The sequence below is a fragment of the Ammospiza caudacuta genome, chromosome 8 (assembly GCF_027887145.1).
Source record: "Ammospiza caudacuta isolate bAmmCau1 chromosome 8, bAmmCau1.pri, whole genome shotgun sequence".
NCBI lineage: Eukaryota > Metazoa > Chordata > Aves > Passeriformes > Passerellidae > Ammospiza > Ammospiza caudacuta.
The window spans coordinates 37866949-37883838 of NC_080600.1; the positions used below are offsets into that span (position 1 = coordinate 37866949).

Sequence of the window (16890 nt, forward strand, 5' to 3'; positions counted from 1 at the left end):
AGACCTAGAGCTGCAAGTGTCTGAGGTCCATAACACTGCATCAAACACAAACTACAGAAACCTGGAAGGAGCTGCTTTGATCCCAACAGGTCATTCCAAGGATGCTCCTGAAATGGCATTTTCAGTTCAAGTTACAAAAAGGAACTAGATGTTTTAATAAAATGCCAGTAACCACAGCAAAGCATTCTCCACAGCAGCAGGAATAAGTCATCTAGGTGATTTTTGATAGAATTTCCCTGGGTAACAAAAAAACCCCAAACACCAACAAAAGTGAACAAGTAGCAGAAAAACATGCCACAGTACCACCATTTCCATTAAGGACAACAACATTTATATCTGTAATTAATGTTACCAGGGACTAGAAACTAAAGTAGGATGCTTAAAGCATTAAGAAAAGACAGATGGCATCTTTACATTGTTTAATCCATAAAAAAACTATTTAAGTATATAGACTCAAAAAGTCCAACAGTAAAAAATTTCTTTGTATAGGAAACTATTTAGTATTTTGTAATGTTCAAAAAAAAAAAAAAACAAGATTATAATTTCAAAAGTGTCCACTAGATGCCTTACGCCCCTCTTAATTAGCTGCATGTCTATTAGCCAAGACTTTCTCTTTTAACCACAGGATTGCATTCTTGCAGTCTTTATAACAACATCTTTCATCAGCAGCTTCATGTTGCAAGCTGAACCCCATGCTGGCCCCAGAAAGTGAATGACAATCAACATTTTCTTGGTCAAAAGCCCAAAGAATAGGAAGAAACTTGGTTATTTACAGATTTTAAATAGAAAATATTTAATTCTTCTATACCATCTATACTTATTCTGGCATTTTGTTGTTTTTTCTTCGCCACCTTTCTGTAAGCAGACTGCACAAATTATATGAATACATTATTAAATTTAAAATATTAAATAATTCTCTTAATACATAATAATCAATTATCCTTTACCTGAATGCCAGTGAAAGTGAAGGTACTGCTTTACTTTCAAAAAAGGAGTGAATTTTTAAGTAGCTAAGAGTATAAACATTTTGTATTCAACATGAGCAACTGTAATCCTGTCTGCACAAATACAGCAAGTATGCATGAAGCTCCCTGAAAGGAAATTATCTGACCTTGTATACAAAAAGGCCAGGTAAACACCTTTTCTTATTCTGTTCATTCTAAACTTGTAATGATTGTTTCCCTCTACCCACATTCTAACACTTGTTTGAACCTGCATATCTTCTGGGGGAAAAAGAATTCAATCTGCTTTTAAAGATTTTAAGTAACAAAATCCACAACGAATTTTTAGTAATTTTCACTAAAAACCTACACTTTATTTCCTTTCTAAATTCCCCTAATTTCATCCTCTGCTCACTGCATCCTGTCACACCTTTGTATCTGCAGTGTAAAGAATCCCCAGCTGGCAGAAAACCTTGGACAGCAGCAGCAGACTGGAATTTAAATCCCTCACTGATTTCTCCAGGATAGAACAGAGCTTTCCTCAGACTCACAGAAGGCAGAGCTGCCTGACCATGTATCATTGCTTCCTGCAACTTCACCATCAACCTTTTCCAATCTAACACGTATTCAGATACAAAGACAATAAAAGTGGACAGAATATTCCAGAATTGCCTAAACTAGGCACATATTACATGAATGCTATTTTCTAGAAGTCAGAGAACTGCATGGGCTCCTGTCAAGTCAGTTATCTATCACAACCTCACACTTCTCTCTGCACTTTTCTATTTATTAATCCTAAACACCCACAAAATCTGACCAAACAATCACAGAGGTACAAATTCACACTGAAGAGCATTGAAGTGATTATTCTAAATGAGCCCTGGTTACTACACACTCCTGAGTGCCTATTTACCGGTCCAATTTTTGTGTCACCAGCAAATTCAGCTGCAATTTGACATTTTCTTCCAGACTCCTGATATAAGAATTAAACAGAAATGGATAAAGAAAACATTCTGCACTATCCAGCAGTCTTCCTAGCATTACCAATTTATCTAGTGAAAGAACCTACATACATTTTTCTAAATTGTGAATTATTTTCATAAAAGTTAATAATATTCCCCCCCTTCATTTTAATCTCTTTCCTGCCTTTTTGCTCTCTGGTCTACTACACAGAGCCATCAAGTTACTTCCTGTGCAAGGGCAAATTTTTTGAGCAGCTAAATTAGAATCTGTTAACCACCTCTCCCAACTGCTCTGTCAGCTCACATGGCTCTGGCAGAGAGGTGGCAGGAAAGGCTCAAAGCTGAGATAGAAAAGGAGAAAGAAAACCAAAACCAGCCACACCCCATGTTTGATAGAAAAAAGAGGTTGATGAATTACTAAGATAAATTATTAACTAGCACCTCTGCTGGCTAAAAGAGACAATTAACTGTTTCTCTTATGCAGCACCCCTAGCAGGATTGGGCTGAATTGCTTTTTCTGATAAAAGACAAGAACAATTTCCAGCATCTCGACTGGCTCTGTGCTATGTTTGTTTTGCAAGTTCAGCTTGAAACTTTCCACGGTTAAACTCACAGAAATTTCTTTGTAAACCCAAGTTGAACCACTATAAAGTATCTTTAACTAAAAACTCCCATTGTAATGATAATTGTGGTAATTACTGTATGAATGCTGCTGACCACAGAACATTATGAAAGTTCTTGGTTTCCATGTGCCAATATCTAAAAGAGGAACTGGTTTGTTTATAATTTATGAAAATTTGTACCAAAAAAATGCTCATTATTTAATAAACTAAAATTACAAATTCAAGATCCAGAATTTTACAAACTATTTTAAATAAAGTTGTGGACACAGCATGAAAGTATCCAAAAATAGCACATGGGAAACACAGTTTATATACCATAAATATACAGTGAAAACACTTAAAAATTTAATTGAAATTTAAGATATTTGAGTTAAATGTTTTCTTCGAAAAATGTGTATTTCCTCATTTAACATGTAGGAAATGAGATGACAAAAAAAGACACTGAGAAAGGCAGGGAAACAGGATAGTTATTTTTAGACATCTAAGGCCAGCCTCATCTGCTGGAAATAATGGGATCAGCCCAGAGCAGGTGAAAGGCAGCAGGGAAGTGGCTGAGCACAGGCACGTACTGGGCTGTGCTTCAGGTGCTGCTGACACAGTGACCCCAGTGCAGCCAGCAGGGAACAGCAGCAGCCTCTGAAGGACAAGAGGCAGCTGCAGTGCCAGCAGCACACAGAACTGGAGGAGATGAAACACTGGAAAAAGTGAGAGCATGGCAGGATATTAATAAGTTTGTTGGTGGGTAGGAATCCTGAGAACATGACTGCACTAATAGGGTTTAAAAAACCAAGAGCAAACCCCCAAAGGAAAATCCAGACGGCTGTACCAGAGTTACACCACGCAGAGAACATGATGATGAACATGTAATCATTCAGAAGCACAAATAATAAGGGAAACATGAATGCTACAAAGTAAGTGAGGCTGAAGTACCAGGATTTGGCTAGCAAACGTTATCCCAAAAAGGAAGTAGAAGGAAAAGTCAAAACACAGTACAAACATCATCACTCTGGCCACTCTGAGGAATTCAAGTCTGTCTCATCAAGAGGGAAGATGACAAGGACTTGGGAAGAACCTAAGGATGAAGTTCTGCCTGATTTAGCAGCTCACTGCTGCCAGAAAAGTAAGGAGCTTTACCCTCTACTGTTTCCAGATACCCTCTTCCACCACCATTCCTTGTTAGCTCTTGACCTCCATCACCTAATTTAAATCACTAACTGGCAGAAAACTAATTGAGTAAAAAAAGATCAGTGAATCACAAAAATTCACCACAGAAGGTTTGTAAGTGGCAGTCAGCATATGGAAAAATAGAGTAAAGACCAGCTTCCCTCTCATGAGCTCCTAACCACAAAGATCTACCAATCATGAAGTGTAAGAAATTCAGCTGTGCAGGGAAGAATCACAAAGAAAACTGAAAAGGAGAGATATTGGAGAGAACTGGAGAACAGAAGAGTGTGCATCACAACTCTAAGAGTTGTTCCACTGTTCTGTAGCACAAGTTTCTCGAGGGAGCACAGGCAGGCTGCTGGGAGTTCTGAGGGAGATGAATTAGGGGAACAAGTACATTATACACTTAATTCTTTTCAGAGATTCCAAGCGCTGGAGAGAACAAATCATTTCATGAAGAAACAGAACACTTCACTTTGGCTCCTAAACACCTGTGAACAGCATGTTTCACACTGGCACTGCCAGCACTGAGCACACCAAACAACAAACACTGCTGGTTCTGTTTTCCTGCTGCCTTGAACCCCATCAGCACAAGCATTATCCCAACCTTCTTAACTTGGCTTCTGGAAGTCTCTGCTACAATGAATCTTTCCCCTCCCTGACATATTGAAGGTTGAAGGCTGTAGCACTTTGGCAGCTAATTAGTGGGGGCTCCCTTTCCAGGCATGAGAGTAGTGCCAAGAACTCCACAGAAACAACTCAAGTGCCACATGCTAAACATATTCTGCAATAAACTGCACAGAATTGATCCACATTTCTATTTGTGAACAAGCTGATAGACATGATTAAAGTTCTACTATAAAACACATTTGTCACACAAACATATTTATTACAAGACAACCTGAAAGCACAATTTTGAGGCAAACAGAAGGGAAAGGCAATTTTTTTATCTTTAGGAACAAAATTGCTGCAACAAACATTTTTTCAATTGGCAAGTCTAACTATTACCCCACCAAAATTTTTTAAATTAAAATTTTAGTGCCAAAAATAAGGTGTAGATAAGACTAACCCAGTGCACCGAAGCTACTTTTAACTTCTTCAACTCAGTAAGCCACTCTCAATGTGGGACTTCTTCAGATCAGTTCTAAGTATAAAATGTATTACTACACTACATGTCTGGTAGAAGAAAAACGCTGAACATGAGCAGACACAGCACCACCACACACCAAATGAAGTGTCCCACTAAGCTCAGCTTGCCAGACTTTTTGTTAGCCAGCTTGGAAGAAAATGTAGGTTGTCTATGGCGAGAGAATGCTGCTTCAGCAGTTCAGGATGAATTTCAAGCCTGTTCTCTATTTTATCTTTTGTCAGTATAATGTATTCAACGCAATAGAGAGCTGACAATTTAAATAACTACATTTTAAAACAAACGAAGCATTGATGTTAATGTGTGAAAATGGTCCCAACCCCTGGGAGTCCTGGTTCCCACCATTGTTTACTCTGACAACAGGATATAATTGCTTACTTACTTGGCAGCAAACTTTACCATCTGCTTGCTTGCATGCTGTCCCACAGCCACAAGAGCCTGGATATTAAACTGCTGCTGACGCAGGACTAAGAAGCACTGCTTCCCTGAATACAAAGAGAAACAACACAGGTGTATTAAGGACAAGTTACTCGAGGGCTTTGTGAATGAGAAAAAACTCTTTACTACTTAAATATAAACTGAGCTTTTAAGACTGTGCATCTCTCTCTCATTCATCATTGCCCCCCCTCCACAAAGCTGCTTCAAACTTCTCAGCTGTGCATGTACACACAAACACAACCATTGAGATAAATTAAATAATTGTGCCTTACATCTATAAACATTTGAAAGGTCCTTTTCTAAAAATAACAGTAAGCCTTCCAAGATAAAGAATATTTAAACAAAAGAAAAGCAACAAATCATAACTTTTAAAGTAACTTTTCCTTCAACTGCAAGAAATAAATCATACTTTTCCTTGTTTCTTTGCTCACAACTACCTCAAGTCTAAACTATTTTTAAAGAGGTTTTTTTCTCATCTTCTCAAATCAAAACTGTAGAGTTTACAAAGCTGCTCTGAGAGAAATGGGCTTGATTTTGCACCACAAGGACTAAACTAACAATGTTCATTCTATAATACACCACACATTCAGAATGAAGGGGAACAAAAGGAGTATTGATTCTAGTGAATGACAAGAACTTAGAAGACCCAATTAAAAATTCCTGTAAGAGCAATTTATTCATGAACAGCTTAGGGAAAAAGAAGTTAATAGGAATTAATAATAATATACAAAGAACATAGTGCATTTTGTTGACTTTTAAAATGGGTATTTCCAAGTCAACAAAGATCTTTCTAATCTGTTTAGCTGACAGTTATGATCATTTCATACTTCTGCTCAGATTTCTAATAATCATTTATTTCTTAACTTAGTTTTAAGGAAATATGGTGATTTTAAATGCTTCTTTCTAGGGAGAAATTAACAACAAATGTTTCACTGGTGTACCAGTATCTGGTAAAGGCACTGATATCAGTATCAGTAATTCAAGAGTATCAGAAAATAAATGCAGAACCCTTGAACACAATCTCATGGAAATAAAAGCAAACATACAAAACCAGTACCAAATATTATTAAACATTAATTATATTTATTGGAAATGACTAATCTTGTCCTACAACAAAAATGCAACAAGATTAATTACATATTTTCAGAAAACAGAGTACAACTATTTCTGTATTCCAGAGGCTGCAATATCCAATATGATACAGATACATGTATTTCTTGCAGGCAAAGATTAAATAACAGATTTAAATTAGAAAAATACAGGCTGTGTTTCAGATCCAGCAAGTCAACAAAGAAAGTACAATATGATGAGTTTCTTTAGATAAGGGACTCGTATCTCACATCTTTGACATCTCAGTGCTTCTTACAGTGTGGTTGGATACAGTATTTCCTAGAAGATAGTATTTGTCTCATGATTTTAGTCACAAACAATTTAGCAAAATACGATCCAAGTTTCAGCACTGTTCAAGAAAAAGATGCACAGCTGAAGGCAGCTACGATGTAACTCAACTCTAAGAGAGGGAAATAATGAAATGACCTGTTACCACAGAATAGCTGGGGTTGGAAGGGACCTTTAAGGGCCACCCAGTCCAATCCCCTGCAACAAGCAGGGACATCCTCACCAAGACCAACTTGCTCAGATCCTCATCCAAAAGTCTGGTGGTTGTACTTAATCCCAAACACTGCAAGTCTGATGAATATCTGCATTATAAAAGCACTCAAATGTCTTTGCCATGAGTAACAGGAGCTGTTTCCATGAAGGAAGAGGATGTTTTGCAGAAGGCAACCAACTTGTAATCACACAGAAGATAAGTGATCAAACGGACCTCACTCACAGGGCTGGCTAAAATATCCCAGGCACAAAGATTAAAAGAGGGAAGAGAACTTTTCCTGGGAGAGCTGAAGGCATTCAAAATAAAGTATCAAAAAGACCAGCCATAATCAAATCTAGCTCATGCTTAGAAGCCTTTCCAGATCAAGAGATGCAAAAAAGGAAGCATTTGAGTAAGAAAAAATTTGGACAATGGGATCTTCTCTATGTGTTTCAAAATACTTCTGTGGTGTTTAGGTAAAAAGTACAGCACCAAATTTACTCACTTTCAACAGTAAACTACTCTAAGTTCCTACTACAAAAACAATACCATGTCTCACAAGAATGCTTAAAAGACAAAAAGTTTTAAAAGAAATTTGGTTAAAAGCATCTGACATGGTAAAATGAATAGAATGTTCAGGCACGGAACAAATAAGAGAATTCCATCAAAAATAAGCACATCAAGCAAGCAGTAATCCACCATCTGTGTTGGATGAAAGTACCAAATCACACAAGACCTTATGAAAGAAAAGGATATAAGGAAGTAACATGTACAAAGAGTAAAAAAATGTTGGTTATATAAATTAAATGATGGTTACATACATTTGCCAGCAAAGAGAAGACTTTACATGGTTTATTATAAAATCTGGCCCAATCTTTAAATTGCTCTTGGTGGAATTCTTATTTTCAGATGTTTCATAGACCTTTGATTAATAACCCAAAATCTATTTTCAGGTCTAACATTCTGCACAAGTCCCAGCTGCCTGGCCAAATCCAGACCAAATTCCCAAGGGCTTTTCAATGATAAATGTGATCAGTAGATTAGGCTGGCTTTAAAATAAGGCCAGAAATAACATTTATTCAATCCATGATACAAACCACAGGGCCCTGTGCACTTTAATTTTAGTACAACCCACAGAAATTCCCAGCACCCCATTCTTTACACATCCTTCAGTTCATTTCCATCAGACTCTATGAGTGACTTGCTATAGGAGACAGCTGGAATCTGCAGTTGCTCCCATTAATTTTTTTTGGTTTATTGGTCAGGACCAGACAGGGTTAAATAAAGGCTACACTGGTTATTTAGGAGTCAAATTCAAGTTTCTGAGAAAAACTAAAGCTTGTTTTTGGGAAAGATTTTCCTGTTTCCTGCAAGGCTTTCCTTTCCACAGTGGTAGGAATAGTGCCATGTTGTGTGTGGGAAAGGCTAATATTACTTTTTACTCTTAAACATTTGCTTTTCTTGTAAGATTCTTTCCCCAAAGCTTAAGTAAACAAGCATATGGCATTCCCTAGCAGCACTCCCTGAATGTCAGAATTGTTCTGTGTTGTCAGACCAAGAGGAAACAAGAGACACTATCAATAAATTCAGATCATTCATGCTCATGATCAATTCCTTTTGCTTTCATTCTTCAGGTTGTGTTAAAGAGTTTTGAAAATAAGCACTTTTGTTTCATCAAAAACAAAAGTGAAGGATTACAACAGTTTATTTAAAGTTCATGTTGTCCTGTTACAGAGATATTACTGTGTTTGATGTAAATGTATCCATCATACAAGATCCCACACATCAATGTATTACAGAGAGCAATCAACAACCACAGAACTTTACATTGCTTTCAAGGTCTGCACAGATACCTGCTTCTAATATCCTGAATTCTGTTAATAGCCTGAACTCTTCCTACAATTGAAAAAAAAAAAAAAGCCATAAGGATACTCTAATTTATATATGGATGATAGTAACAACAGCAACATTTAAATCAGACGGAGTGCCTTCTGTCTGAACAACTTCATGATGTAATGACCAAGGCTTTCACAGCTTTTGGAGCTGACAATTTCTTTAATTAACTGAGAGATTTCCATTACAAAATTACTCAGGAAATCACAGAGGACTGCTTAAGTTTAAAGATTCTAACACAAATTAAAATGTGCATCATGTGTATATATTGTAATGCAGTTCCTTATTTTAACTGACTCTCATTAAGAGGGGCATGTTTAAAAAAAATGAATTCTCAAAAAGAGAAATGAATCTGGTATCTCTGTATCTCTGATGATATTCTCTACTGGATTCTTGCCCCTAATTTGCATCATTCCCAATTTTAAGACTACTGTTAAGTTTCATTTGTGAAGATAATTTCTTCATGCTTTTTTTTTTTTCAATTCTTGGAAAGACAAGTTATTTATATCTACAGAGCTGCCAAACATAACTGAAACCAGCACAACAGTTGTCAGCATCTGATGTCAACTGCAAAGGCCAAAGCCTATTGAAGTTTGCATATGGCAACCTGGTCTCCAGAGGGAACTTGTGATTCCAGGGAAGAAATATGGCTGTCAGACAGCTAAGGGTGACAGCCCACACTGCTGAGGATCCACAAAAGGGTTTCCCTTTTGTCTTGCTAAAGAAAGATGATGTTTCTTATTTTAAGTCCAAATTGATATTATTAGATACAGGTAATCGAAAGTAAGAACTCTGAAATGTTAACAGATTTTTGTTTCCTGTCAAAGCAAAGGTGTGGTGAAAACATACACGTGCAGCAAAAGAAATATGACCTGTCTGACAACAGGCACACTTACAATACACGTATGCTTTACTGTAGAAGCTTAGAAGTGTTTTATCTCACAATAAATAACACCTTAAGGAGAATTATGACATTTTAAAATTACTATTATTTACAATTGTCCATAGATTATTTAGTAATACAGTAAAAAAAAATCACTTTAACTACAATAATTGATTTCTACACAGCTAACACCAAAATCTTCTCTTCCCTCTTGGGTAAAAGAGAGGTGGAAAAAGAGAAAAGAATCAGTCAAAGTAACATTGAAGCAACCCTGAGTAACCAGGTGGCAAAGTTTTCTTGAATGTAAGACATAAGCTACAGGTCATGAAACCAAAATAAACATTAAGGTTGTACTAATGAAATGAGGAAATAAAACCAGAAACCCTGGAGGCCTCTCACCTTTAGCTCTGCTGGTGTGAACTCTGCCACGAACCCAAACCTCTTTATCAGCCTTCTCCACTGTCAAGTCTTTGATGCGAACCAGAACTCGATCTGAATTACAGAAAAAACACACACCTTAAAACAGTTCCTCACTTCAAACTCCAAATGCACTTTCTACCATTGCTATTGAAAAATTGATAATAAATCCAAAACATTGGGCTTTGTATCAACAGCATAACTGACTTACTGAAAACACACAAAATCCCATTTCCTTTCTTAGTGACTTGTTCTTGATGCAGTAGCTTTAAATTGTTCATTTTTGACTTCCACAGCAGGGTCAAACTGCACTTCACCAACAGCAAGGCTCACTGCAGTTCACGGATGGCAGAACCCAGCATGACTAAACTGGTTTTGATAGCACTTCACTGTGCTACCTGCACTTATTAGTGTGAGCCTCTGCTGCCTCAGGGATGTGTGCCCTGCTGCACTGGGCAGGGTCAGAGCTGCACAGTGAACCCAGCCAAACAAAGGCTCAGAGGGGACAGGACTACTCTCTGCATCTACCTTACATAAGTAGGATTAATATAACAGTAAAGTAACTATTATTTAAAATAAAGAACAGAAAGAAACCACATATCAATGTGCACTATCAATTAAAAAATACTTACTTTGATTAAAACATCAGCATTTTGGAGCAATTAGAGTATTACTGTATAAAATGGCTAACATCCATTTTAAAAAAAATCTCTTTGACAACCTGATCAAGCACTACCATCACTGTCAGAGGCAGGACTTGATCAGAAGAACCCTTCAAATCCAAGGTAGCTGCAAAGCTAGATAACAACAGGAATTGCATGGCTTGGAAAGCACAGATTTTGGATAGCAAAGGGGACAAAAAAGTTATCAAGGAAAATATCTCTAAATAAATCAGGACTAAAAATTTTATACAACCATTACATCCTAATAACATGCTAGGTGCATGCTGGTATTCGTGGCATGATTCTTTCCTCACAAACTTCTCCCATTAAATTTGCTAAGACACACTGTAGACTTTTCCTGACAGAACTTTTCTAAAGTTTTGGAAAAAAAACCAACAACTTTTGCCTGCTCCAGATTACCATCTGCTGCTCTGGACTCCTTCCTTCTGTCTCTGAATACCAGTCACAGCTTGCCCTGCAAGCCTATTATTCTGCACTGGGATTTTAGGGGATTGAAAACTTTTATTAGCTTATGTCAGGGCAATGCAGTTCTTTCTTCACACACACATATCAAATCCAGAGCAGAATGGAGGTGCACAGAGAAATGTGACAGGAAATTGACTCAAACATATTCATACAGTGCGTATGTGTGAGTGTGTGTGGGGCTGCTGGGGAAGGGAGAAATGGGAATAAAGATGTTATCATTTGCCAGCAATTTCTGATATTCAAACTTTGTGTAGAACTATAGGAAACATTCAACCATCACAATCCACAACCTTCATATTTCTAAGAGTGTGATTAATTCAGACAGTTAAAATTACCTCAGTCAACTTGAAACTGTATTGTTACAAAGTTAAAACATTTTCTAGGCAGAAGCATAAAGACAGAATGAGGTGTTACACCTTTCATGGATCCTCAGTGTTTCTTGAACCATCTGCATTAGATAAATATTTTTTAAAGTCTTCTGGACACCTAACAGTTCATATTTCACTAAGGGTAAACAAGACATATTAAACACTAGAATTGTTATATGGATGAGGCTGGGAGGAGTCTCTGGAACTCCTCCCACCCAGGGTGGCATAGAGCCAGCTGTCCAAGATCATGTTCTGATGTTTTTTTAGTATTCTCAAGAAGGGAAACTCTCCCTGAGCAACCTGTACCAAACCCTGGTCACCCTCACAGGAAAAAAAAAACCTCCTGATGTTCATTGTGCCCATTGCCTCTGTTCCTGTCACTGTGCTCCACTGCAATGAGCTGGATGTAGCAACTATGCCACTTTGCTTCCTTCCTCTGACACTTCCCAAATCCAGTTCTTTTTTCCCTTAATGTACAGCCCAATCTCTTCTTTTTCTCTCAGAACTCCAACCTCTTCCAAACATAGGAGGAGAGGATAAAAGTCCAAAAAAACTGTGTGGAATACATAAAACAAACACTTTTTCACCTCCAGACCCCAATCCCTGCCTGTCACATCAACCTGTTTACTAAGATAATTTATCCTGCACCATGGAATTTAGAACACTAGGATCAATATTTGTGCTGTCTCTGTGTAGTGCCAGCATCTTCAAAGTACTGGAAAAATTTGAAAAAGAGAAGGCAAGTTGGACATAAAAACCTGAAAATCAAAAGCAGTATTAGATGAAAGCAGCTTCCAGGGAGGGGATGTGAGATAATGGGTCTGAAGGGAGAAAAAAGGAATGGCCAAAAACGGAGTTTTACTAGCAAACATAGCCTCAAGCTAGCAGGAAGGACTTAAAGACCTGACATGACAGGGGGCAAGAACATCAGATAGCCAGGGCAGCCAACATAAATAGAAGAAAGACTTCAGTGGGCCAAGAAAGAAGGCACAGGTGTGTGTGAGCTCAACAGAGCCAGGTGGAGAAACAAAGTTGTGAACCTGACAAAGTTTCAATTTGCCTGCAGAGGAACAAGAATCCAGCAGCATGGCAAAAGGACAATAAGCTTTAAGCTTGGAAAGGAAGAGTAACTTGTTCTGATCCCTGTAAGCTGGGTGAGTACCCTGTCCAGCCAGTGGTTCCAGGACAGTGCAGTAACTGCAGTGAGCAGAACAGCAGCACTCCTGCAGCCCCCCCGGGCTGCCGGCCAGGGCTGTGCTGGCTCTGCTCACACTGTGCTGGCTGCACACCCCGTACCACCACGGGCTACTCTGAGCCACGAATGGCAGGGGCACCCCAGAGCCCCCACACACACCACAGAAACAAAATGAACACACTGCAGATAGATGGGAACACACCTATCTGGGCTTCTCCACCACTCCCTGTCCCAAGCAGCAGCTCCTCCAAGACACCCAAGGCAAGCAGAACACTTTGGGGAGCTACTGATGACAATATCCCACCCTCCTGTGAGCCCTTTGGCAAGAGCCCTCCCTGGCAGGAATTATTGAACCTGCAAATAAAAGTGCATTAGTCTCAAGGAAGAGACTAGGCTGATCTTCAGCTTGTTTGTTATACACATTTTGTTCTTTATCATTACCTAATTTTGGTGTTCTGGAAAACCACTTTCTAAAATTACAGAACAGCAGAGTGCCACAGATTGCATTTTAAGCCAAATGGAAAACTCACTCAACATTGTCCATACACTGAAGTTTTTTTAAACAAGGATGAGAGGTCAAGGGGACAACACACCTAAATATGACACTCAGCCTTTTTCATATGATTTCCTTTAGCCTTCACCACTTTCCTTCTCAACATAGATTTTTCTCCAGTACTTTTGAGTGTTTCTTTTGAATATGAGACAGTTGGCATTCCTCCATGAAAGCAGGACTTGATCTGCCATCTCAATTTGCCAGCTCAGGTCCCACACACAGTTGTTTGCTCTGGGATGCAAACCCAGGAGAGGAAACACAGAGCTGGGCTGCTTCCAACGTGATTTCAACTCCAGCTCCCTTTCTCTGGCAGCTAGAATGGATTTTATTCAACAATCACTGCTAATGCAGGCTCTGCTGATTTGCTTGTCCCATTACATTCCTGGTATAAAACTCCCCTTCAGTTGTTTCCACCCTGTGAGTGCTTTTGTGACTGCTTCTCCTCCCTGCATTTCTCTGCATTTCCCCTCCTAAAGGGGCATCAACCAAAACAACCACTCAAAGGAGAAAGAAAAATCACCTAATCACAGATGATATTACTGTTCTACATTTTACTATGAGGAAGTTACAAGAAACCAGTCTGTTCCTTTCCCCCATTACCATTTCATGCACTGAATTTAATCCAAAGATTAATATTCCATGGGATATTGGCCTGGGAGAATGTTCTCTGGTCACTAAGTTTTCCTGAATCCCAATTCCCCATCAGGAGAAAATCAGGATTTCCTGAGTTCAGAGTGGCATGGCTGACAAAACCCATAAATATTAATATCCAATATGAATGGATTTGGTGCCCATGTACAGGAGAAATGGCAGGCTGCATAAGCAGACACATCATACTCAGACAGCACTGCTGTAATCAGTCACAGCAGAACTTACTCCAAATGCAGAAAAAACCTGACATCTCAGCACTCAGTACATTATAATTAACAATAATTTTAAAAATAGTCTGCAGTGATGGACAGGCACAAAACTGACAAACTGTTTAAGGCACAGTCCAGGCAAGGGCAAAGACTGAGATTCCTCCCAATCCACAATTGAGCTCCAATATTCAACCAAATTTAATGATTTTTTTTCTTCCCTCCAATCTCAATTTCCTGCTCTGACTCATGTCCACGACCTTCAGTCCAATTACCACACACCTTCAAAGCCTGGCCTTATCTTTCCTACACCCTCCCATGAAGCAGATTGAAGCTGTGAGATTACACAGCCTCCTTTTCTCCAGCCTGAAGAAGCTCAGCTCCCTCAGAAGCTGTGCTCCAGCCCCCTGGTAGCTCTCCACTGGGCTGTTACAAAATGTTAATGCCTTCCTTGCACTGGAGAGCCCAAAGCTGGACATGGCACTCCCTTGTGTCTCACAAGTGCCAAATGTATCCCAATAAAGGGGTAAATTGCCAGTGGGATTTGAATGGAAAAGTTTGGTAAATGATTTCTCAAAGAAGTACTGAAGATACTTGGTAGGTAACTTCTTTTTTCCTTTTTTCCCACCCTCTCTCTTGCAAAAACTTTTTTTATTTTTCAACTGACCTGGTTTCTCTTGGGATTGTATCATTGATGACACTCCATATCTTTCCTTAGCATAATCCTAGAATGGAGGTGAGAAACATATATCAAAGAAGCACACACCAAAAAAACTAACATCATCACAGAATTAACTGAAGGAACACAAAATAATTAGCAATAATATTTTAAAAAATGCATTTTGGACTCATAAGAGATACACAAGGGAGAGAAGACAATTGTGCCCTCGATGAAAAAAATAATTCCAGCAACTGCAACCATGCATGACAATCATTGCCTGTTACACAGAGAGTTAGTGTGATTATCTCTACAAAGAGCCTACTCCTCAAAAAATATCTGAGCCCTATGTTAGAGAGATTAAATATTTCCTTCCCATCTTCAGGCACACTGAATTGTCAGAGGCCAGAGGAGCTGAACTGTTAACACAATCTGCCAGGTAAGGCATAGAGGAAGGCAATTTTCATCAAAATATCACAGTTCTGTTTTCCCATTAATTTCCAAACAAAACCCCTTGGTTTATTTATTTTATTCTATTCAACACATGAACAAAAGTTCCCACTAAACACTTTATTTGGGGAGGGTCTTTGCTTGTCTGCTTTTGATGAATTGTGGCCTATTTGTAACTTTAGGGGAGCCTCCAATACTTGGAATTCCTTATCGCTGATGCAACAATAAGCACAAATTACTTTATAACAAAATGAACTGACGCTCGTTGTTAGTACTTTTTCTTTGAAGAAGCACGGGCCTACAGTTTTTCAGCACTGCTCTGTGATCTTCACGTACAAGGCAGAAGCACCTGCCAGGCCAGCAGGAGCCCCTGCAGAAACCTCGGGCTGGGGAGGAGCAGCCCAGGTGTTTGTGGGGGTTTCAGAGCTCTTCAGGGAATCACAGGCTGGGCCCGGCGAGGGGGGAGTGGGGGGACAGGCAGGGTAAAGCCAAAGGCAGCTGTGCCCCCGGCTCGGCCAAACCGGGGCTCGGCCAAATCCAGCCTGGGCCCAGCCCCCCCACCCCGGGGAGCCTCAACAGCGCGCCCGCCGCGTTCCCTGCGGAGACCCACATCAGCCGCCGAGGAGTCGTCGTTCTCCGAGCGGCGGTCCTGGCCCTGCCCGCGGCCGGCGGCGCTCGGCATCCTGCGGCTGCCGGTGCGGCCCTCACGGTCCCTCACGGTCCCTCACGGCACAGCCCCGCGCACGCCACGCCGCTTCCGCGCGCCCGGCTCTCGCGAGAGCGCCGCGCCTGCCCCTGCACCGCCCGGCGCCGCCCGAGCGTATCGCGAGAGCTGCCCCCGGCACGCGCTGCCCGCTGTGCCCTCAGGGCGGGCTGAGGGCGGGGCTGTGTCCCCTCAGAGCCGGCCCTGCCCTGCCCTGCCAGCGGAGCTGTGCTCCCCTCAGAGCTTGCCCTGCCCTGCCCGCGGGGCTGTGCTCCCCTCAGAGCTTGCCCTGCCCTGCCCGCGGAGCTGTGCTCCCCTCAGAGCTTGCCCTGCCCTGCCCGCGGGGCTGTGCTCCCCTCAGAGCCCTCCCTGCAGGGAGCCGCCGCCTCCGCCATCCCGGCGAGTGTCGGTGCTGCCAATCCCGCGTTGATATGCTGAGGTGAATGCTGCTGGGCTGGGCAGGGCTAAGGCAGGGTGGGTTTGGTCCTCGCTCGCCCTGCTCCACAGTCCATCACATTGTGGCCAGAGGTAACATCAGAGAATCACAGAATTATTTGGGTTGAAAGGGATCTCTGGATATTACTCAGTCCAACCCTCTGACAATGCAGGGTTACCTGGAAGGTGTCCAGGTGGGTTTAGGATGTCTCCAGAGAGGGAGACCCCACAACCTCCCTGGGCTCCAGTTCCAGTGCTCTGCCACCCTCATCGTAAAGTCCTTCCTTGTCTGCACATGAAACTTTCTTTTTTTAGTTCATGGCCAGTTCTCCTTATCCTGCTGCTGGGCACCACCGAAAAGAGTCTGGCACCATTCTCTTGGCACCCACCTTGAAGATATTTATCTGCATATAAATAAACGTGTTGGACTGTGAGGTGGCCAGCTAATGAGCATGGAGCCAAAT

The 16890-nt window shown here is 40.6% G+C and overlaps 1 protein-coding gene across 1 annotated transcript in view; it reads right to left on the reverse strand.

Moving 5' to 3' along the window:
• The window catches only part of DARS1 (aspartyl-tRNA synthetase 1), a 36648-nt gene extending 20622 nt beyond the window's left edge, over positions 1 to 16026 (reverse strand). The window contains exons 1-4 of the mRNA XM_058809493.1: positions 15899 to 16026; positions 14848 to 14905; positions 10042 to 10134; positions 5220 to 5322 (exon numbers count right to left, since the gene is read on the reverse strand). Coding sequence (XP_058665476.1) covers positions 5220 to 5322; positions 10042 to 10134; positions 14848 to 14905; positions 15899 to 15970 — 326 coding nt within the window. The 5' untranslated portion in view covers positions 15971 to 16026. The remainder of the gene's footprint in view (positions 1 to 5219; positions 5323 to 10041; positions 10135 to 14847; positions 14906 to 15898) is intronic.
• Between the last annotated feature and the right edge of the window lie 864 nt (positions 16027 to 16890).